This window comes from Orcinus orca, chromosome 2, assembly GCF_937001465.1.
Source record: "Orcinus orca chromosome 2, mOrcOrc1.1, whole genome shotgun sequence".
In the NCBI taxonomy this organism is placed as follows: domain Eukaryota; kingdom Metazoa; phylum Chordata; class Mammalia; order Artiodactyla; family Delphinidae; genus Orcinus; species Orcinus orca.
The window spans coordinates 128,569,227-128,593,337 of record NC_064560.1 but is presented as its reverse complement, the minus strand read 5'-3'; the positions used below and the strand labels follow the sequence as shown (position 1 = coordinate 128,593,337).

The window sequence follows — 24,111 nt, the reverse complement described above, 5'->3', positions numbered from 1 at the left end:
CCGCAAGCCTTGTGGCGCTGCCAAAAAAAACCAACAAAACCCCAAAATCTAGTCCCTTCCAATTTTAATCTTCTTACCCCTGTCAATAATTTTACTTTAACTATAAAAATACATAGATTTTTATTTTGAAAGGGTATTCTACTTTTCAAGTCAATGACGGGCTCAGGTACATCACAGGTAGTCTTGGACTGTTAAACCTTTACCTTGAAATCAGGAAGCTTAATCCCCAGAAGGCTTGAGTTCCCATCTCAAGATGGGTGCTCCTTGGGCTTCCCTGGCGGCGTAGTGGTTGAGAATCTACCTGCTAATGCAGGGGACACGGGTTCGAGCCCTGGTCTGGGAAGATCCCACATGCCGCGGGGAACTGGGCCCGTGAGCCACAACTACTGAGCCTGCGCGTCTGGAGCCTGTGCTCCGCAACGGGAGAGGCCACGGCAGTGAGAGGCCCGCGCACCGTGATGAAGAGTGGCCCCCGCTCACCGCAACTAGAGAAAGCCCTCACACAGAAACGAAGACCCAACACAGCCAGAAATAAAAATAAATTAAAAGAAGGCTCAACATTAAAAAAAAAAAAAAAAAAAAAAAAGATGGGTGCTCCCCTCTCCAGACCAGTATACCACGATGCCCTCCCTATTATAAACTGATACCCGGTGCCAGTGCAGGTACACACACATAAATGAATGAGTGAATCAACAAAGGAAGAAGACAAAAGGAGGAAGAACACCAGAAACCATGAATAAGCCAACAACTTATATCAGGCTCAACTGGTCTGTTTCAGGATCAAGCCATGGTTGTAAGGCTTGATCTATTTTCTTACTAGAAAAGAGGGGTATCCTGGGAACTAAGGAGAGCAGAGAAAATGGTAAAAACCAGGAAATTATAGAACTATTAGGAGACTAGAAGGAGAAGAAGTTGTGGATTAAAGCCTTTTAAACAATCTTTTTTTCCTGCAAGCTTTATTCTAGCAGCATCTCTCTTAAAATTCTGTTTGTCTCAGCCTCCCTGAAAACATGATTTCATGAGATTCAGCAACCCAAGGTTTCCCACTGTGCTTGAGTTTTCAACTTCCTTAAACTTTTCCCTATATACCTGCGGAAAAAATCAATTTGCATGCATTCTGGGTAAAGGGTAAACATACAATGACTTAAAAAACCTGGTTAATGTTAGTTATTGAAACTTCATATTTTATATGGAAAGCGTATGATATGTCTGGTTTATGTAGTGTAACTGAAACAAACAAATAAACAAACAGGCCCAAGCCAGGGAAGTAAATGCCTTGATTTGTGAGAACAGTGATGGTTTCTGAAAGAGATTAAATCCAATACCAAATCCCGTAATATACAATGAAGAAAACAGAAGGGGTTAACTGCAGTCATAAAGCCTCATTCTGTTCTTACTTCCTCAATTCTGGAAACAGATATAAACATCATTTTTGATCTATTCTTAGGAGAGATTTACAAACGGAGCATCTAAAGACAAAGGCATCAAAGCAGCAGCTACCTGACTGAAGAATGAATTACATTACTCTACAAGCAGCTCAAAGGCTGGGAATAAAACTTGAAAAAGCGACTCCTTGAACGTGACACTTTCCTTTCACATTATCTATTATATACCGAAAAGTACAGGCCAAGCAGCAGTTCTCTTCAGGGAAATGCCATACTTGGTAGAAATTCAATACCTATTTTACCAGTGGGAGCTGCTAAAAAGCATTCTTAGAGCTCAAACGCCCCTTACGTTGAGAAAAGATGGAATCATTTTTGCAGCCTCTACTTCCCCATCTCTCGGCAGCTGTGAAGAGGGGCCCTTACTCCTCATTGTGTGAGGGAACAGCCTGGTTCCCAACTCCCTGACATGACCCCACCGCTGAGCAGAATCTTTTAATAGGAATATTTATTCTAAAAGAACCATGGGAGGATGTTACCTGGATATGCTATTATTGTCACACATTTTACTTTTCCATATGTTATAAAATCATACACCATTGTCATCTGTAAGCAAGACTAGAGCATTGTTCAGTCTAGGGCTAATTATTCCTCACTCATAGGGCAAGACCCCTCTGTGTATCCTCAGTGCCCCCTGAATCTTGAGGTTTTCCAGTCAGGCTGGTGGGGATAGGCACTATGCCCAGCCCTTCTGGAGCCTGGAGTACTGTTTCCTCTGTTCATTTTGAGTGGTTCTTTCTCTGGCTTCAGGTAGTTTCCTCACACACCTGTGGTGAGAAGTACTTAGCTAAATACTTAAGGCCAAATCTCTGCAGGTCTCCAGAGTTCTCTGTGCGTGTAGTTCTCTTCATGCCTCTGTCCTGAGAATTTTAATGACCTTGATCTCCCTGCGCTCTCGGCCCTGTCTCCTCAGTGTAGGGAGTCTGACCGTCTCTGCCTGGGTTCCTGCTCCTTGCACTACAGCCTGCAAAACTCTCAAACCCGGAAACGAGGGCAGTTGTAGGGCTGGCCTCATTCATTTCCTGTGTCTCAGGGATCACACTATCATTCCCTGTTTCATATACTTCGTTCATTTGGGTTGCTTCAGGCAGAAGGGTGGATGTAGCCCTCACTTCTGTTGTGTAGACACAGGGTTAGAATTGCGGGGTCTTAAGAGTATGTGCGTGTTTAGCTTTAGTAGATATCACCTAGAGTTTACCAAAATAAATCCAGCTAATTTTAATTGCAGATAATTTTCACTAATATAATTGACATTCGTTTTACCTAGAACATGTTGCTAGATCTTAGTCCCCCACTTAACATAGTAAAGAGTGAAGGTGACAAGTTCTCAGTGACACCGTTCACTTTCTTTAGAACTTCAGTGATGTACACCCTCACATTAAATATATTATTGTAAGTATTAAGTGGTGGTGGCCAGGAGGAGGGAAAGCAGAGAGAGCAGATAAATCTGTCTTTACTTGACTGTTAGTTGTCATTATATTTGATAGCATATGTTTGCTAAGTCATAGCAGCTTTGATTTTTCCAGAAACCTAGTGATATTATATGTTGCTATTATAGGTACCTAGTCCATTAGCAAATTCTCTGTTGCTCTGTCTTTACAATCTCACTGCAGGGGAGCGGGGGGTACTCTTCTCACATAGGAGGTGTGTACCTGCACTGGCACCGGGTATCAGTTTATAATAGGGAGGGCATCGTGGTACTGGTCTGGAGGGGGGAGCACCCATCTTTTTTTTTTTTTTTTTTAATGTTGAGCCTTCTTTTAATTTATTTTTATTTCTGGCTGTGTTGGGTCTTCGTTTCTGTGCGAGGGCTTTCTCTAGTTGCGGTGAGCGGGGGCCACTCTTCATCACGGTGCGCGGGCCTCTCACTGCCGTGGCCTCTCTTGTTGCGGAGCACAGGCTCCAGACGCGCAGGCTCAGTAGTTGTGGCTCACGGGCCCAGTTGCCCCGCAGCATGTGGGATCTTCCCAGACCAGGGCTCGAACCCGTGTCCCCTGCATTAGCAGGTAGATTCTCAACCACTACGCCACCAGGGAAGCCCAAGGAGCACCCATCTTGAGATGGGAACTCAAGCCTTCTGGGGATTAAGCTTCCTGATTTCAAGGTAAAGGTTTAACAGTCCAAGACTACCTGTGATGTACCTGAGCCTGTCATTGACTTGAAAAGTAGAATACCCTTTCAAAATAAAAATCTATGTATTTTTATAGTTAAAGTAAAATTATTGACAGGGGTAAGAAGATTAAAATTGGAAGGGACTAGATTTTGGGGTTTTGTTGGTTTTTTTTGGCAGCGCCACAAGGCTTGCGGAATCTTAGTTCCCAGAGCAGGGATTGAACCTGGGCCCCAGCAGTGAAAGCACAAGAGTCCTAACCACTGGACCACCAGGGAATTCTCAAGACTAGATTTTTTTTTTTTTTTTTTTTTTTTGCGGTACGCGGGCCTCTCACTGTTGTGGCCTCTCCCGTTGCGGAGCACAGGCTCCGGACGCGCAGGCTCAGCGGCCATGGCCCACAGGCCCAGCCACTCCACGGCATGCGGGATCCCCCCGGACCGGGGCACGAACCCGCGTCCCCCGCACCGGCAGGCAGACTCTCAACCACTGCGCCACCAGGGAACCCCCCCAAGACTAGATTTTTAACTTGGAGCTCATGTTGGCATGAGACATTGAAGTTGTACATTCCAGAAGTAATGCTGTCTCCTTTTGGTAATTTGGAAACATTAAAACCAGCTAGTACTTCCTGCACAGTTAGTTTAGGGGGCTTGCTTGCTCTACAGATGTGTAGCTATCAGCTACTTTGGGTATGATGCTGTACTTTCATATTAAAAGAATCCTTCCTGAAGAATGCTTGATGAAAGATGTTTCGTATTCTTCTTCTACTGAAGGACTCCTCCAAACTTATTTAGAAAAAAGAGGTTTCCGATACAAATTTCTTTTGGTATCCTTTTGGAGAAATTTCCTCGACTTTGAATCTCATCCTCCTCCCCCTCCAATTTGGAGATGAGAATGTGATGTAGGTACAGCCCTAGGACCTAGTGATACCAAATGAGGAATCGTTTGTGTGGAAAACTCCTTTCTCGGTGATTATCCCTCCTGTAGACCATAGAAGTCTGCCTTTAAAAAACAAACCTCACAGCCCTGTGCAGGACTCTCCCCTTCCCTCCCCTTTAGAGTTAGTGGAGCAGGGACTGTACAAGGGCATCCTGTATTCTTCCTCACTGGCTTGGTGGTCATGACTGAAATGCCACCGTTTTTGTTGTTGCAGCTGTTGTTTATTTGGATTAAATTTTTCTTCCTAAACACATGCAGATTGAAGAATACCCTTTCAAACCCATTTGGGTCCTGTGAGGAATCTGACCAGAGAGCCCCCAGGACCTAAGATGGAAGGAGAGGAATAGGGCCCCAAAGACAAGCTTGGCCATTTCATGAATTGGTCTAGTTTGGGAGCCTGTGGAATCTAAACAACTGTGTCCCTAAATTATGACACACTTTGAGAAATCACGTGAGAAGCAAATGATCAACCCTGTGGGGAGAGCGCCAGGCTCCATTCCCCACTCACCGTAGCAGTGATGACGGGTCCCTGTTCTGAAAGTATGTGAGGTAACAGTCTAGATACTTTTGCTTCTAAGCTTTGTAAACATTCAGCCATCTCACTGCATAAAATTGCTGATGCAGCCTCAGACTTGAAATTTATTTCTCCATAGATACTGTGAAATCCACCTGGAATTAGCATACATTAGGGTTTGGGAAGAGCATTAAGAAAAACAGTTCCAAGTAATCATTTCTCACCTTGTCCTCTTAGCCCGTCTCTGTACCACATCAGCACCCAGCACCCATGCTCAGTCTTGCTTTTACTTCCTAAATCACATCTCAGAGGATTTCTTTTTTTTTTTCCTTTATGTCTGTCACCTCCAATACAGCCAGAGAGCAGCCCTGATGAGATTCTATGTGGACATCACTTTTTTTCCTTGCTCCAAATTGTTTCTCATCAACAGTCTTATTGAAATCAAAATGTCTGGCCGTTAGACTCCAGCAGAGCAGAGGGCTAAGTCACACCACAAAATGCTGACTTTCACTGAACTACGAGATCAGGAGAGGGCTAAGCATGATGACAGACATTTTTAGGTATCTTAGGTACATAGGTATGGTAAATTCTACGTTTTAGCTGCCTAGCCTTGACCTCAAATTATATTGTAGATACTACAATTTGTTCTTCACCTTTTTTTTAAATAAGAAATGACCACATAAAGTTATAAGATGATTCAATGTGACTTTAATGTGTAAAGAAATGTTTGTGTTAGTGAAAATATAATATCTATGAAAAATGAGATGGAAGAGGTTGTGAGTCATCATTTTCTTTAAATGCTGATTTCTTTAAATCAGCATTTAAAATTTATTTCTTTAAAATAATGTCTTAGGACTGAGACTAGATGTTTTGTATTTGGGCAAAATTGATTTTCCTGTTTGGGACGATTGAGAAATGATACTCTGAATAATGAGATTGTAGAGGAAAGAGTGACTTTAAAAAAAAAGCAGTCTCCCAACCTTTGGACCTTGAAATGGAGGACCAGCCTCTTAATCCCTGGCAGAGTATGTGTTTTTCTGCCATTTAGCATCACGTGCAAGTAACCTGCATTTCTGTCTTTCCTTTCTGATAACAGCCTTTGTCCCCTCTTCCACCAATTCCTAACTTGATACAAGACCAGGTTTGATCGACTAGATGGTACTGTACTATTGGCTGGCTTCTCTGGTTTTGATTAAATAGAATTCTCACTGGGCAAAAGCAAGGCTGGTGATCTCCACTCTTTGACTATGGCTAAGTGTCTTATTTCTGTACAGTGTTTCATGGCTGGACCATTTTTTATTTTTATTGTTTGCGGTATGCGGGCCTCTCACTGTTGTGGCCTCTCCCGTTGCGGAGCGCAGGCTCCGGACGCGCAGACCCAGTGGCCATGGCTCACGGGCCCAGCCGCTCCGCGGCATGTGGGATCTTCCCGGACCGGGGCACGAACCCATGTCCCCTGCATCGGCAGGCGGACTCCCAACCACTGTGCCACCACGAAAGCCCCTGGACCATTTTTTAAAAGAACTCTTTATACCATCAGTTCATGAGAAAGAGATGTTACACCACTAGAGTAATGATGGTAATGATATTCTAGACCTAAGAGTTCCTAACACTGCTTCTTAACTACAGCTGAGATGTAGATAAGTCTACATGAAGGCTGAAAGAAGGCATGCAGCCATGAAAACCACATTCTTTTTGTCACAACTGGTAGCAGAAGGACCTGGATTCGGTTTGCCCCATGCTTCTGTCTTCCTCTGATGCCACCATAGAAAGCAGTGGGTTCCAGGAGTGAGTGAAAAGAAGCATTAGGCTTGGATAACCCCAAAACTTGACTTACCGAAGCATGTCACCTCCAGCTTTGTTCTTCTTTCTCAAGATTTGTTTGGCAAGGAGTTTTTAAAAGATGGTTCAGTCTTATGTATTTCAGTTTGAATAGCCAAGCTGGTCAGAAAGCCGGTTTGGGGAAAATCACAGACGTCCAGGTGAGGGCTAATGTTATAACTCCTGGAATGTGGCTGCTTCATGAAACCTCCCTGACTTTCCCCAACTCTACCTTGGTCCTTAAAGCACCCCCACCTCCACACCTCAGATGACTCCTATGTCATTTGTCCTGTTATGCTTTAATACTCTGTTGCATCATTCTTATGTCCTCCCCACCAAAGTTCTTGATTCAGAACCACTTTTTACTCAATATTTGAATTGCCATAAAACTTCCTTCTGTATCTTCCATCTAATAAATATGCCATAAATATTTGTTAAATGACTAAATACATAATTCAGTGGCTCTCAACAGTCAAAATGCCTCAGAGTCAACTGGAGAGATTTAAAATATGGATGCCAGGGCCACACCCCCAGGGATTCTGATTGACAGTGTTTGGTGTTTTTGTTGTAAAACTCCCAGGTGATTTCGATGTGCGGGTCTGAGTGGAAAACCAGGGGATCAGGCTGATTCTGGGTGGTCTGCAGTATTACCTGGGAATATCATATCCCCTTTGAATGCCTATATATTTACCTTTTCCTCATGAATGATCAAGGCATGACAGAAATGCCCTGATTATCTCGCCTTTAAAGTTATTCAAAATAATGAATATGGAGTCTACCATATGGGGGTAGTTGGACATACAGCACTATGCTATTACTGATTCAGATCATTTGGTTGCATTTTCCAGCGTGTGCTATCAATTAGCTTTCCTTGGGAAGGAGAAGGTAAATTGCTGTTTTTCACTAGACATCTGGAATTTGACTGACTGACTTACTTTTAACAGCTATGGATCCTAAAAACACCAAAAGAGGAAGGGGTTAAAACATGCCTCCTTCTAGCACAGAACTCAACGTCTGGCAGTGGTGTGATTGTACAACTGTTTTGACCTCAGCAGGGGAAAGTCTTTATTTAATTCTATGTAATGTGTATATAATAATATCATTTTAAGGCACCTGCTTCAAAATAGAAACTGGGATGTTGGAGATAATAAAAATAAACAAAAATTAAAACCAAACCGGGCTCAGTGCCCAGGAAAACTATCAGATTCCAAGAACTGGGCAAGCAATAACGTAATAGAGGGAAAAAAGTCAGGAATGGATGAGGTTGTAACTGCCTCCGTTAAAAATGACCACTCTGCAGTGCGATTGCTGTTGAACAATTCCGCGGGGCATTTGTTGGGTGGGTGGAGTTCCTGCCCTTCTCATTTCAGTGACAAACTTCCAGTGGAACTTGCCTTCCTAAAAGTGTCAGTCTGAAACATGCCAATAATTACGGCAATCTTGCTTTATGTTTGAACTTTTATAATGCTATAAACTAGTTGGAAATAAATGGACCAGAAATAAAAATATGAGTTAACTGCAGTCAGAAGGAAAGCCTTCATGTTTCCCAGGATGCCTAAATGTCGTGTGATTTACATAAACAAAGGAGGAAATCCTCTTTGTGTGTTTAGGGGTGTGTGTCTAATACAGGAACCCATGTTTTCCTGTTATTGAAAAGCATTCTTTAATCGTTTAAGCACATTTTAGGACCCACATATATTCCAGGTGTGTTGTTTCCCTTGACATTAAAACAGCAGAGCAGGGCCTGACTATCAGAGAAACCTATTAGAGCTTCCCTTTGTGTCATATAGACACATAAAATAAATGAATTAAATTAAGTGGACAGACAGCCCTGGCAGACTGGTAATATTGTGTGAATTTAGTGAAGGGAATGGTTGTTCCTAATGGGACTTAAGCAGACTTATACATGGAGCTGTAGGCTAGACAGGCCATTTGTGAATGGAAGACTATAACATTTCCTTGATCGTGGGTGTTAAGGGGATGATGACTTTTTAACCGTGAAAGTAAATGTAATTGGTGTGAAATGTTCATAAGCTTCTAGCCAAATATAACTGAATAATGGGCAGTAAACCTAAGCATTATTTGACATTTTTAAAAAATGTTTGCCAAATTCTGGTTAGGAACAAAGGGAGAAGATTGTACTGAGATCCTAAAAACAGCCCAGTCCTGTACCATAGGGTTCTTACCCACCCTAAAGGCAGGGTGCCCACATTTCTTTCCCCTCTTGGTCACTGCTTTCATGACCCCAGACACTGAAGCTGTGATAAAACTCTGGTATGTGTGAAGGAGAGCCTTCTTACCACCAATCATGACTGGAATAGGTGTTTTCTGTCCTTCATCCCACAAGGATTCTTTTTGCCATCTGTTGAGCATTTGCATGGTTATTTGCAAGTGTGGGATCTGTGGGCTTATTTGAAACTAAGAAAGAATGTAGCACTGATGCACAGTCTTACTAGGATTGCATTCATTACAAGGAATGCTTTCCACTTTTCCTGGCTCCTTTAAGAGCATCGTTTCTATTTAAACTTACAATTCTTATAGGCAGAGCTCAGGAGGAGCTTTTAGGAAAACCCTTCTAAAATACTTAATTACCTCCCCTCCCTTGAGGCTCTAATCCTGAAGTAAGCAGACAGAGAAATATTCAGAGTGACTCTCTCCTGGTGGCTGCTACTTGACCTCTGTCCAAGAGGTGACAAGGTCCATCCTCAGCATGGAAGGGAGAACTGACTAAGGCCAGGAGGAGGAACTGTCCTGGCCCTACAGTTGTGGTGACCTCAGGAATTCATATGTGGAGAGGGGCAGGGGTTATAATCAGATGCAAACTGGATACAAACTGACTATATTTTAAAGCCAAATAGTTGGGGGTTTTTTTTGAGTGAAGTATTACTTCTTATCTTCTCACTAAAGCCTGGAATATTTACACTGGACTATAACATTAGAAATATGCATTGCAGCTCCCTAGGGGAACCGGTAACCTGCACTTCCTTTAAAATGCAGCCTTTCCTAACTACCCCTACCTGATGCCTGTCAGCCCCATACGCTGCTTTCCCTGCTAGACATCATTGTGCATTTGTAGCCTCCATTAGAGGAGCTTGGTGTTAATTATTCCTGTCGTGTTCAATGTGAGTGGATGACGGCATAAATGAAGCTGCCCTTACAATTAAAATTCTATTGTAACTGCTTGAGGGTGCACGTTATAGTTTCTATTTCTTTTGAGTTCATCTCTTACTAAAGGTACACCTATTCATTCATTTTCATTTTCTCTCTTTCTCTGCTTCTCTTTCTTTCTCTCTGTACTTATCTCTCCCTCCCCCTCCCTCCTTCCCTCCCTCCCCCCTTCCTCCCCTCTGTACTCATACACATACACATGTATATACACACATATGTATATTTCTCTCTCTCTATACACACACCAGATATATCAGTTTTTCTCTCTCTCTCTCATTGCACATATGTATGTAGGTGTAAGATGGACACACCACTGAATGAGGACCCAGACCACCCTGCACACCCACTAATCTGACTGGTCTTTTCTTGGCAGTGACAAACAAGAAACCCACACAGGCATCCATCACGAAGGTCAAACAGTTTGAAGGCTCCACGTCGTTCGTGCGGAGATCACAGTGGATGCTTGAGCAGCTTCGCCAGGTTAATGGCATCGATCCTAATCGGGTGAGTGAACTGTCCAGTGCTGAGTGAAGGTGTTCTTTCCACACAATGACTCTCTCATTGACCTTGGCAGGGTGATGGTTGTCTGAGTCATTTTTAACAAGACTGTTGCTCTATTTCAGTTATGTGGCTAAGACTTTTCGATTCCTGTGCCCTTCTTACGGGAAATTATAAACCTTTTCATCATGTTTGACGGAGGTGCCTAAGGGGATGAATATTGAAGAAGTGCTACTCCAGTAATATGTTTATCAGCCAAGTGCAAAGAGCAGATTCAGATAATCACATCTGTGATCATCAAGATGACAAACCATGTTCATCGAAGCTCCATTTATCTCCTAATGCCACCAGTGATGAGGTTTATTTACCAAAAATCAAATAAATGAACTGCACCGTAAAAATGATGTATTAGGATTCCATTGGATTTAATAAGAGAAACGTTCCATGGTAGAGATATGTATTCCAAGTGAATTCCCTTTGCTCACACACTCACCATAAAATACATCAATAATGAGGAAAAAGAGGGCTTCCCTGGTGGCGCAGTGGTTGAGAGTCCGCCTGCCGATGCAGGGGACACGGGTTCGTGCCCCGGTCCGGGAGGATCCCACATGCCGCGGAGCGGCTGGGCCCGTGAGCCATGGCTGCTGGGCCTGCGCGTCCGGAGCCTGTGCTCCGCAACAGGAGAGGCCACAACAGTGAGAGGCCGCGTACCGCAAAAAAAAAAAATAATAATGAGGGAAAAAAAAATGTAAAATGTAACTATATACTGTAATAGTAAGGGGTAATCTTTTCCTGCCAAAGGTTAGGGACAAGATTAATACTGTTCAGTGCCAAGAACCTAAAGGAATCCTTTTTCGAGTAATTGGGAAGGCAATGCATAGTCTGAATTCTGACACAAGTTGATATGCAGTTAAGCTAAAGGGACTTCTGTGCTCTTAACTTCCTGGGGACATCTAAAAATGCCATGAGATTTGAGGTCTGCTTGATAAGGAGAGAAAGGTATACTCTCTGTGCACCTAGGTGCTAGTTAAATGAGTCTTGTGATTAGGACAAAAGTCTTTGAAAGGTGTTTTAGCCTTTATGAGTCTCTTAACGTGGTGAACTGGAAGCAGCAGTTTTTATAGCTTGAGATCAGTCGTTATTTCACTGTCTTTTCCAGGATTCTGCGGAGTTTGATTTGTTGTTTGAAAATGCTTTTGACCAGTGGGTAGCCAGCACGGCCTCAGAAAAATGCACCTTCTTCCAGATCCTCCACCACACCTGCCAGCGCTACCTCACGGACAGGAAGCCAGAGTTTATTAACTGCCAGTCCAAAATCATGGGAGGTGAGTGGGCGTTTGTGTGACTTTACTCATTCTGTTTCCTTAGATGCACTTTTACATACAGTTAGGTGTTCAGCCGCGTAATTAAAGACCAGAAAAAAAGAATCCGGACGCTCAGAGCTGGACCGCGTGAGGACCACTCTGGGAGTTCATCGCATGCTAATCTAGACACAGTGGTATGTTTTCACTCTTACCCAAAAGCTGATCTTTTAAAAGGAATTAACTCCTTAGCTAAGATTCTTTGTACGATGAGAACAAACCTGTCCCTTTATTAGAAAAACCTTTCCGTTTGGTTTCTTCCCTACCATTTCATCGCAGAACACTCTCCTGGGTTGCTTTTTCCTAGTATTTCTCAAGATATTTTACAAATACTGATATGACCGTTCCTACAGATACAGTCCCTTTCTTTCAAATTGCACCTAGTCTCACATTTATTCCTTGAATGGCAGACAGCTGAAGTAGGATGAGTGCTGTAAGCCAGCCTTAAGGAACGAGTACCAGCATTGGCAAGTTAATGAGAAACACTTAGAGGGTGCTTAGCACATTTCTTTTAGGTGGCGTTTCTTTTTAGAGACTTGAAACTGTGCTAAAAATATAAAGCCTTGCCAGTCACTATGGGAGTTGAGGAAGAGTGTGTATATTATTGGTCTTTTCACTGACCTGTTCTCCTGGTTTTGAGAGCATCTTTTTAAAAATGTACCAACTTTGTCTTAATCAAATGTAAGTGAAGGTCACAATAGAGACAGTACATCTTCCGCTTGGGCTGTATCTATCTTTCATATGAACATGAGGCAGAATCCATCGTTCTGTCCCAACAGCTGCTACGCACACTCTCATTTTGCCATTAGTCTGCTAGATATTGTGGGAGAAAATGCTGTCAATACTTCATTATTTGCCACTGAAGTGTTAGTGTGCCTCTTAAATAGGAAGTTGCTCACATCGTATGAACCTTGAAAGGTCTCTCTTAGATGCTGATAAAGACTCTTGTGTTATCACTTCTCTGTTTAGTCCTAGAGAAATACGAGGTGATGAGTGCATATTTTCTTCAAAGTGACTACATCCTATGGTACAAAAGTGAAAAAAATATTATACATAGATGTTGAAAGGAAAGGAAATATCAAACACTAACCTCTTACTGTTTGGAAAACATAATGAGACTCTATCATGTCTGTGCCACCAGTGTTGTTCAAATGAATCCTGCTTTGAAAATCCAGCCTTAACAGACTTGGCCAAAGGTTCAAGCACCCAGGCTGAGGACCACAGATGGTCACATTTTCAGGGAATGGAAAATTGACCAGGCAACCCCAGCTTTCCCTCATTCTTCCTTAGGATCTTCTCTAGTATCCTAGAATCACATTTGTTTCTTGATCTTAAGTTCCTGCTATGAAACATTTCCCCCCGTCAGTATCAGTACGGTCAGTAGCTTGCCCGGCTGGCCCCTAAGCAGAGTCTCCTCTAAAAAACAGTGTGACGTGTGGATTTGAAATTTCTGTTGCTCTTGGAGACAGACTTTCTCTCGAGCACTCCACTTCTCCAGGTTCCATCCTGGGAGCAGAGGGCATCAGAAGCAGAGGCGGTTCCATGGGGATGACTGCATTTCCTCAGAGTGGAAATATGAGGCGGAAGCAAGGGGGCACAGACTCACTCCTCCGTCCCCGTGAGGGAAACAAGCCGCCCCCTTCCTGCAGAGGTTAGGGAGAGCTCTGGGAACTCTCCCATAAGGGACGGCGCTAGGTAGCCCTCTTCTCTGTTGTCTCTGAAGCTCTCATTTCTTCTCTCAGAACAGGCCCTTTCATTCCTTCATTCACTCTTAGCTCATCATCCAACCACACAACATGTAAGTACTAAGTACCTACTATGAGCTAGTCACTTTGTTACGTCCTCGATGTGGAGAATCATTCTATGTTTGGTCCCTTAATAGACCCTAATTGCCACTACCCAAACCCCAGCCTGGCAGGTCCCTAACAGCCTTTCCATATGCATTACCCTCTCGAATATCCTCAGACCTTTCCACACATTCCCACCCAGCTGCTGTCATTGGCCCAGTCTTTCGATGTCTTCCACTGCCCTATGAACCCCAAATTATGCTGAGTTGAGACAAGAATCTATATATCCATAGTTAAACTGTTGGTATGTATAGTGCGTAAAACTAAAGATTGATCTCCTGTAGTAAGAAAAAGAATAAGTTAATGAGACCAAGTGCCAGAATTGGCTCTGCCCTCTGTGACCTTAGATGTGTCTCTCATCTTCCTCAGACCTCAGTTTTCCCTGGTGTAACATATGGGGGTTAGACTAGATGATATCTACAATCTGTCGGGTCGTTTGAGAATCTGTAATTCATAAGTTATAGCTTTATTGTGTAGGTTAGTCACTTTTTAATTTAAGAATCAAAAGATTTAGTGCTGTTAAATACTGCCCAGTTCTAGATTCCCAGGGAAGGCAAAAAAGTCTGAATTAGACACATGGTAATTTGCTGGCAGCACATACATCCTTAGTGAGTACAGCCTGTCTCATCTAAACAGTCGCCTATCCTTGATAACAGTTGTACCAACACACCCTAGTGAATTAGCATGCTGATTAGTCTTCCTTTCTGCCAGTTATCACAATTCAGAGACTTAAAAAAATTGTGCAGTTTTCAGGTCACTACATTCTGACCCCTTTAACTTTTAGGGTACCTACCCCATCTTCAGCAAATGAGATCTGTTCCAAATTTCACAAAATCTTTTGGTTTGTCCTTACGGTATGGGCCGTAAGTGCTAGACACAAATTGTTTTCCATGCTGTGAAATGTGATAGGTTTTGTAATTTTAGAGAACTGATGCTGCTGTTGGTGTGCTGTCCTCCATCAGGTTCTGTACATACGTTATCTCATTTAGTTTTTACAGCAGCCTTTGGAAATACAATTTATTATCTCCATTTTACTGAGAAGGAAATAGGATCAGAGAGGTAATTAAACAGCTTGCCAAGGATCGTATAGCCTTTGTCCTCAAGTGGCAGGGCTGAGATTCAAACACAGGCCCTCGCCACTCTAAAACCATCATTTTTGGGGTCACTGAGTGGAATGCTCCAGGGAACACCATTGATATTGTCTTTGGTATGAATGGTGGCCCCTGGAGTTGTGCAGGAATTTTGGGATATATTTTAGCCAGCACATTCCTAGGTATTAAAAAAAGGAGCTAAGAGGAGAGGGCCAGAGATTATGAGCAGTTTTAACTCTTTTCCTACTTTTATTGAGGTATATGATTAAGATAATATGATGGAATCATCTGGGACCTCTAAAATCATTTTGCTTTTTGTTTTTGTTCATGAGAATTTCAATATATTAAAGAGATGAAAGTGAGGCTATTTTAGTCAATGGGGAAGATGCTGGAGCCCTGGCCACTCATCAGACCTCTTAGATATTTTGTTTCTGATCTAACCGCCGTCATTGGGAAAACTGAAGCCCAGTGATTTTGAAGGACTTTTGAAGGACAAATCTGTCTGATTCCCACTGAACCATAGTTTCTTCTTAATCTTTTTTATTTATTTTTTTTATTTATTTTTGGCTGCGATGGGTCTTCATTGCTGCGTGCGGGCTTTCTCTAGTTGCGGCAAGCAGGGGCTACTCTTCGTTGCAGTGTGCAGGCTTCTCATTGCGGCGGCTTCTCTTATTGCAGAGCACAGGCTCTAGGCACGCGGGCTTCAGTAGTTGTGGCACGTGGGCTCAGTAGTTGTGGCTCGTGGGCTCCAGAGCACAGGCTCAGTAGTTTGGCGCACAGGCTTAGTTGCTCCGTGGCATGTGGGATCTTCCCAGACCAGGGCTCGAACCCGTGCCCCTTGCCTTGGCAGGCGGATTCTTAACCACTGCGCCACCAGGGAAGTCCCCCATAGTTTCTTTAATACCAGTTCAAATAGGATTATCATTTAAGCATCTACAATTTCATGAAGTTCTTCTCTTATATTTATTGATTGTTTATACTCCATATGGCCAGGTTTTTCTTCTTGGGGAAAGTCAGTTACACAGAAATAAATTCTTTGGATTGCTTGAAATTCTGTCCTCCAAACATGATATTTCCTTATCTCCAGAGGATAGACTGGGGAGCTTTGATCTTCTGGTGCTGGTTACAGGATCCAGGAGACATGGCCAAAATCTACAGTTGTGAAGACCCCCATAAATTGAAAGACAGCGGGATGCTCTAAGCAGGTGTGAAGCAGAAAGCGTTGGTTTCTTCTGCCTTAGTCAGCATCTTTTCAGCCATCTTCTCTTGTCTGGATGGTTGAAGGACTTTGTCCTCAAGCCTTGGTCATTCCTGACCTCCACCCTACCTCTCTCGTAGTTCATTCAAGGTCAGTCACCTTTAGAAATACAAAGCCATTATTCAGTTGCTGGGTCCCTAAGCTACCAAGTAACCTGCAGAGAAGGAAGGTAGAGGTGTGGAGCATCTGGCTCCTGGAATATCACACAGCATCAGGAGCGACAGGGCCCTGAAGGTGAAGTCTTGGGTTCATATAGGTCATATTTACTTGTTCTAAGATGGTAGTTTTTTTCTATCTATAGTAAGCAGAGATGATGATATAAATGATATACTGTTATATGTGTGATAACACATTTGTACTACGAAGATGCCTTGAAGGAGTTAATCACACATGTAGAACTTCAGACTCTAGAAGAGAGACTTGCTTTCAAGAGAGCAACATGGTCTGCCCCAAGTGGCAGCATCAGTTTACTTATAATGGACCTGTCATATTAAGTCAGGGTCCCAAGGGGGACTTTGTTTTGCTCTCTTCATGCTTCTTGACAAAATGTGAGCAAATCCCTCATAGTTCCCCATTGCTGTTTTATTTACACTGACCTTCTGTAGTGATTACTGTCGGCCTATTATTTTTATGCCTAATTCTGTGAACTAAGGAAATCTTGAATGGTGTTGGCAACTTCTGTGTTAGAACCACAAAATAAATGCTTTGAAACCTATTTTCTTTTTTAGTAAGCGCGGTAAATTATTTGCACACAAAAAAGTAATTTATTTCTCATGGCAAGGTTCTGTTTAACCTGAAGCATGTCCTAGCATTTTCCTTGAATTCTGAGTCCAAATACCCTTGGCTACCTCATTCAGTTACCTCTCACTCTTTCATCTGTTCTATGTGGGTCATCCTTTAGGGGTGCCCCACCTACATTGTTTGAGTCCCACTTGGTTCCATAAGCATTTACTCAGCACCATCTGTCTGACAGGTACTGAGCTACCTGCCGACATCCAACAACCAAGTAGACACCTTTGGCAACTTTACTTATGTTCCTGGAGGGACATCAGATGTAAACAGATATGAAACAATATGATACACCAAGGTGATGGCTGAGCTGCATTTTAAGGGATGGTTAACAGTTGACAGACACACAAGGGCAGGATGAAATGAGTTCTCTCTTATTGCAACAGTTAATCTAGACAGTTTCATTTCAATGTTATCTATATTCAGAATTTGGAACATGGCAGATTGTTTTTTCACGAAACAGGCTATTTTGCAGTGCCATGTATTTTTATCATCATCAAAGGGTATTTCTTAAGCATTGTCTGTCTATGTGCAGACCTTCAGATGATGGTATAAAGCCCAGACTTCTGAGCTCTTTTAGAATTCCAGGGACACAGATGTCTCTGATGTCTGCTTCATAGCAGGCTGGCCCTCATTTGCCCCTGCTGATTGGCATGCTAAAGAAGAACCAGATTGCTTTACTTTGGATTCCCCTGGGGTGGTACAGAATGTCAGGATTCAGACTGTGACTTTGTATTGTACTTTTCTCCCAAACAATGAAGGGGCATATCCCTGGGCAAGGTGTGCGAATATTCCACCTTGTGAGTGTCCCAGGCATGGGCACGTGTAAGGTGAGGTAACAGATAGATGACACAAAGAGCACATGTATGCATCCTAACAGGGCTCTTACAAAAAGTGATCAATATGGTTTTTAATCCAAATATATGAATGTAGTGCTCTAGTACAATCTATAACATTTGCCATAATTTTTACAGTTCTTCCTCGTGTTTTAATGTTTTCTGTCACTGAATAATGGCTTTGTGGGATGTGAACTTCACCCTCGTACACATGCTCCAACCACAGGCACATTACAAAGAGTTGCTTATTTCTCAAGAATAAATTCACGTGTAATTTTGCCCCTACCACTCAAATTCAACATACTAGACATACGCTAGTGATTATAATTCACATACCGAGTTAAATCGTATGAAAACCACCATATTGTTGCTTCTTGATGACATGTAGGTGAGGGGCAGGCCAGGCTGCTTAGCTGATTCGCTGTTATGAGAGGGTCAGGAAGTGTTTCTAATAGTTCTTTAGACCTAGAGGAATCCATGTTATAGTTCCTCCGGTGAGTTTTTGTTACCCTTGAGGAAATAACAAAGTAGCAAACTTCAGTTATCCTGTACCATGATACAAACAAGGAAAGTGGTTTATGAGGAACTTGCCTGAGGTCCCACAGCTAAATAAGGGCTGGAGCTAGTACCTCGGTCAAGGCCTCTCACTTATTCCCCATCCATTCAGTGGGGACCAGGACGTCCAAGTTCCCTCAATAAGCACAGGTCTTCTTTTCCTTGTATTGATTCAGTCAAGCAGAGAGGAGATGACTCCAATTTAACAAGGTATTTATGCGGCTCAAATTAAAACTTCTGTTTGAAAGTTCTCTCTCGATGTCTGTTAATGATATTAATTGTATACACATGCAGACTTACCCACCACTGTCCCATCACTCCGTCCTCTTCATGGCAGCCCATACCATCCTTTCCTAGACAGCGTGATATTTTATTTAAGACTTGCTTTATAGAAACTTTTTGGAAAGAGTAAGAAATTAAGAATAGAAACCAAAAATTATGCATCAATAAAAATAATGGTACAAATATTTAAACTATACAATTGGAAAAGCCCAGTTTGGGGGATTTTTTTGCTTTGGTTATTGGAATCCCACCAGTGTAACTACTACGTCAAACACAAGTTTGATATATACTGTGCTACACAAAGTACTAACAACCATCTGACACTGGCTGAGCGTTCTTTGGAGCAGGACATTGTAGCAGAAGCTATGAGGTGTTTCTTGATCTGAATCTTTTATGTATGTATGTCTAAAATTTAGGATGACATTACCAATCGTTATGTTGGGCATTTTGTGTGCTTTCTCATATTTTCTGATAGTCAGTCTATTCAATACTTCATCTTATTCCCAAAAGGGGAATTAAAAGCAGATGCTTTTATTTTCAGTAAGAAAATTGGAGTAACCAAGGGTTAGTTCCTTAGGTCCCATCCAGTTCTATGCATGATATAAATGACTAGTAACTAAAGAAAAATTGGGTCACAGATGTGATTTTCTTTTTCATTGCTCATTGGCTGTAAGCCACACAGAAATGCATGCTGTGAAACAGCTGGTGGGTTATGGTTAGTCGTCTTGAGCCAGAGTGACTTTGTGCATTAAGTGCTTTGTGAATCATCTCTCTCCACCAAAATCTTGAACCAAACCAAAGCTACATAAAGGGGACTTCTGAGGTATCATTTATTGGCACGACAAGGATCATGAACATATTTTGTCTTTCCCATGGTTAAACAATCTGCAGTAGACGAGAGCCATTTCTACTTTCAGAATCAACCAGAACACATAACTTGATAAAGTTGATAAAGTGAAACAACTTGATAAAGTGAAAAGAGCACAACTTGATAAAGTGAAAAGAGCACAGACTAGATTCACTTACCCCTGTTTCTGATGGCATCACTCATTAGCTCTGTAACCTTTTCCAAGCTGCTTAACTTACACTCAGCCTCTCTGTATCATGGATAGCAACGTATACCTTGAAGGAATGCTGTGGGGATTAAAATGAATTTTAAAATATTCAGTCAGATGGGATTTTTGCAAAGTGCCAGTACATGTCTGAATATCCTATTAAAAATTACTATATGCCTATTCATAATATTACATGACGACTTCTAGGATATTTATCAAAAGCCATTTCTTATGAAAGGAGTAAGAAAATATTCTTAAACTTTCCTAATCCACGTTGGCATAAGAATTGCAAAAAAAAAAAAATTAGTAATTTCGTTGTTCCAAGTGGGAAGGAGCTGAGCTATATTATAGACGTTTCAGACATCTGGAATGCTGAGTTGTTTGCGTGGTTTATAGAATGCTGAATGTGTCGCATTTTATGTTTGACATTTATAGAATGCATATGTTACTGCTGCCTTTACCAAAACAACAATGTTTAAAATGTATTGAGTGACACTGTGCCAGAGATCAGGGCGCATAATTCAGATCTTCTTGTAGGAAAGAAAAAACCTAAAACATGTTTTCTGAACTTTATAAGAGAATAGAAATTTTTTTTTACCACCAGCGTATCTTCAAACTAGAATATTTCTTTGAGTCCAGTTCTCTTTACACAGCCCCAAAAGGAGACACATGGATCAGAGGTAAAATTGTTTAATATTGTTAGACAGGAAGTGGTATTTCCAAAACAGACATAAAAGGCATGCTGCATGATTCCCATACTTCTAGATTTAGACAATTTTTAAAAGAATTTTGGAGACAAGTTTGCCAACCAGTTTTCTATGTAAGATGTTAAAAAAAAAATCTTCATATCCAGCATCACCAGTTTCACAAAAGAAAGTTTACTTTAATACTAAAAGATACAAAGGACATAAGGGCTAGTCCTTAAATTGGAAACATTTACCTTTACGAAAAACTTACTACATCTGGTTCTTATCTTTCTTAGTTCACATAGACCAATAAAAACTCCATCGTTGGCATTTAAAAGTTGTTGCTCTGCTGTAACACAGAAGCATCAAGAACTAAAATTACTTGGAATTTTAGTGAAGAGAAGCTGTAAATTCACAAGAACAGTAACTGGTTCTAAAAATGGTCATTTAGTGATTTGTCAAATTCATTCCCACTTCTGCGGGAACCCACTCAGAGCACACACCGTTTGGACAGCAGAACAGATCGTCTTCAGGGTTGAAGGCCATAGTCCTATTCCTTCCCTGGAACAGAGGTAAGGAACTTGCGCATAGTACCTGAGAAACGACCCAGGAATATGAGATTTCTAAAACCTTTAGTGAAGGAGTAAATGAAACGGCCTTTTTTCTCACATTATATCCTAGGCTTTTAAAAATTTCAGCCTTGTATCTGATCATCAAAATAAGACTAAGCCGCTAAATTTATCATAAGTAGTTATTTGAAATTTGGACATTGATATAAATCGGAATGTGGAGACTTCAGATTTACAAGACCGAACATTTTTCACCCTTCCATTTGCGATATGCCTACCCAGGGTTGGGTTTATTAGGTGTCCTGCAAGAAGCAAGAGCGTTAGGATTGTCAAATTGAGGAAGCAAAAGTAGAAGATGCACAGTTAAATTTGAATTTTAGATAAAAATGGATAATTTTTTAGAATAAGTATATTCCATGCAATATTTGAGACAACTAAAAAATTACCCATTGTTTGTCTAAAGTTCAAATTTTATCGAGTGTCCTATATTTTATCTGGCAACCTTCATTGGCATCCCAGTTTCTAGCTACCATAACCAATATGGAAAACATAATATGTTTATTGTTATGTAAATAAACTTTATGGTGGCCAAATTATTAGGACTTTAAGATACATTGAGATGGAAATCTCCCAGGCATAATGTTAGGTTAGCAGTTCAAAGATACAAACAGAGAAAAATGTGAGACAGACTGCTAAAGAAGGACGATTAGAAGAACTGAGAGTATTCCTGTCTTATTGTGGCTATTCTACACAGAAAAATGCTGTGAAATGCAAATTAAAGTATTAATAAGTATAGCAATTCCACTAAAGCTCTTTTGTTACCAAACATGAGATTCCTGCTTACTTTTGCACAGGGAAGAAAGCTCAGTCTTGAGTCTGAATGTCTTTGGCTTGGTTTTGAGGAGTTAGTTTCCTGCAAGAGCAGTGAAAGGAGCCTGCCATTGACTCTTGGGGACACCAACAGACCAAAGGCTCTTATTTATGGAGAAAGAGTAAGACGTTCTAGGGTCTCAAGAACTAGAAGCAGCTGCCACTTTAAAAATTTAGCCTCCTGGGCTTCCCTGGTGGAGCAGTGGTTGAGAATCTGCCTGCTAATGCAGGGGACACGGGTTCGAGCCCTGGTCTGGGAAGATCCCACATGCCTCAGAGCAACTAGGCCCCTGAGCCACAACTACTGAGCCTGCGTGTCTGGAGCCTGTGCTCCGCAATGAGAGAGGCCACGACAGTGCGAGGCCCGTGCACCGTGATGAAGAGTGGCCCCCGCTTGCCACAACTAGAGAAAGCCCTCACACAGAAACAAAGACCCAACACAGGAAAAATAAATTAATTAATAAACTCCTACCCCCAACATCTTAAAAAAAAAAAAAATTTAGCCTCCTGTCTGACCAGTCTGATGGTTTTCTCAGTAATGGGAGTGACTGGTCTAACAAGGATCTCTTGTCACACCCTGTAGCTTGCCTGCAAGCTTTGGCTTATCTTTATACATCATACTGACCATCTGTAGCCTCCTCTCATTGTCAGGTAAATGAACATGGACGATAACCCTGGCTTAGCTTTTGGCTGGCTGGTTTGATTTGGGTTTTGTTCTAGTTTCATATAACATCCAAAGGTGATGCTACTATAGGTTCCATTTACCATTCAGTGGGTCCCACCTATGAAAGGGGAAGAATGTCTTCAGTATTTTCTCACTGTGAGAGCACCTTCAGCATAAACACTTCAACTGCAAGACTTGAGTGACAGGAAGGCAATAAAGTATGTCATTATGTTGAGGTAAAATACATGTTTTAGGAAAAGAATGAGGACAAGTCTTCATTGGCCTAGGAATCTGTTTACTTTAACTTTTGAGTTGTTAAATTGTGAGGTGACAAATGTGTGCCTTTTAAACTTAGTGGATGCTGTTCGTGGGAAAGCAACTATTTGTTTTTCTTTTATTTAAATTCATAGTCCATGCCAAAAAGACAGTAGTGGGAAAGACTCAGAGTATTTCTGAGTTTAGATACCTAAGCAGAAGCTGATTATCTACACTTTGAGAAAATCTAAATTGTCATAATCACTTATAATGCTATGCCCTATAGAAAAGAACTTTCAAGTGGAATCAATATTCCCCTCATTGAACCTGATCGAGAACATTCTGGTCAGAATCAGCTTCATGTCCCTTATAACCCAGAGAATTAAACAGGACAGAGTATGATGGGTAAAAGTCAGGAGGATTCCATGCTTCACATATAAATATTACACCAGATCTAATCTCCTTGTGATTATGTATACTATTATATATTATTCCCACTATCAGTGTTTCACTCCATCCTATGGACCTATTTTCACAGTTGGTTGATTTTATTGATCTTCTTTCCAGTTCCCATTATAAGAGGTTGAGACTTACAGAGGGGAAAAAAAGATGGTTTTCACAAGGTCCGAGTAGATTCTCACATCTGTGATAAAAGCCAAAAGCCTGTCCTGATGGTTGGGTTCTAGTAATGTTAGGTTTCTTAGACACCAAGGGAAGGAGAGAAAAAACACTTGTAATTTTAAGAAAGTCTTTATGGTGTCAGTATACAATCCTTGTGTATTTTCCTTAAGCTTTTGCCTTTCAAACTTGAATAAGACAGAAAATATTAGAATTGTTTAAAGGTTTACATCATTTAAAAGCGAATTGTTCATCTTAGAGTTAAAATATATTTTTTCTATCCACAGTATATTTACCATCTTGGCCATTTGTATTAGTTTCCAAGTGATGCTGGTACAAAATTATCACAAACTTAGTGGCTTAAAACAACACAAATTTATTATCTTCTAGTTCTGGGGGTCAGAAGTCTGGAGTGGGTCTTCAGGCAGTGTTCCTTCTGGAGGCTCTAGGGAAGAATTTGTTTCCATGCCTTTTCCACCTTCTAGAGGCTGCTTGTATTCCATGGTGTGTGGCCTGTTTCTCCATCTTCAGAGTCCCCAGTGTAGCATCTCCAAATCTCTCTCTTTGGCTTTTACACTCCTGCCTCCCTCTTATAAAGACCCTTGTGGTTATATTGGGTCGACACAGGTAATTCAGGATAATCTTACCATCTGGAGACCCTTAAGCACAGCTGCAAAGTCCCTCTTACCATGTAAGGTAACATATTCATGGGTTACAGGAATTAGGATGTGGGCATCTTTGAGAAGCTGGTGTTCTGCCTACCATAGCATTTTTCTAAGAGCTATAATGTACACGATTGTATAATACTGTCCTACATTTAATTTTTTTCCTTTCATAAGATATACTTTTAAATACTACCTATAGACTGTATTACTTGTACTAA

At 41.5% G+C, this 24,111-nt stretch overlaps 1 protein-coding gene across 4 annotated transcripts in view; it reads left to right on the top strand.

The window, feature by feature from the left end:
• The window catches only part of STXBP6 (syntaxin binding protein 6), a 273,927-nt gene that overhangs the window by 196,683 nt on the left and 53,133 nt on the right, over positions 1–24,111 (top strand). For all 4 annotated transcript variants that reach the window (XM_004283107.4, XM_049705356.1, XM_033411699.2 and 1 more), the window contains 2 exons: positions 10,368–10,498; positions 11,652–11,817. In XM_004283107.4, coding sequence (XP_004283155.1) covers positions 10,368–10,498; positions 11,652–11,817 — 297 coding nt within the window. The remainder of the gene's footprint in view (positions 1–10,367; positions 10,499–11,651; positions 11,818–24,111) is intronic.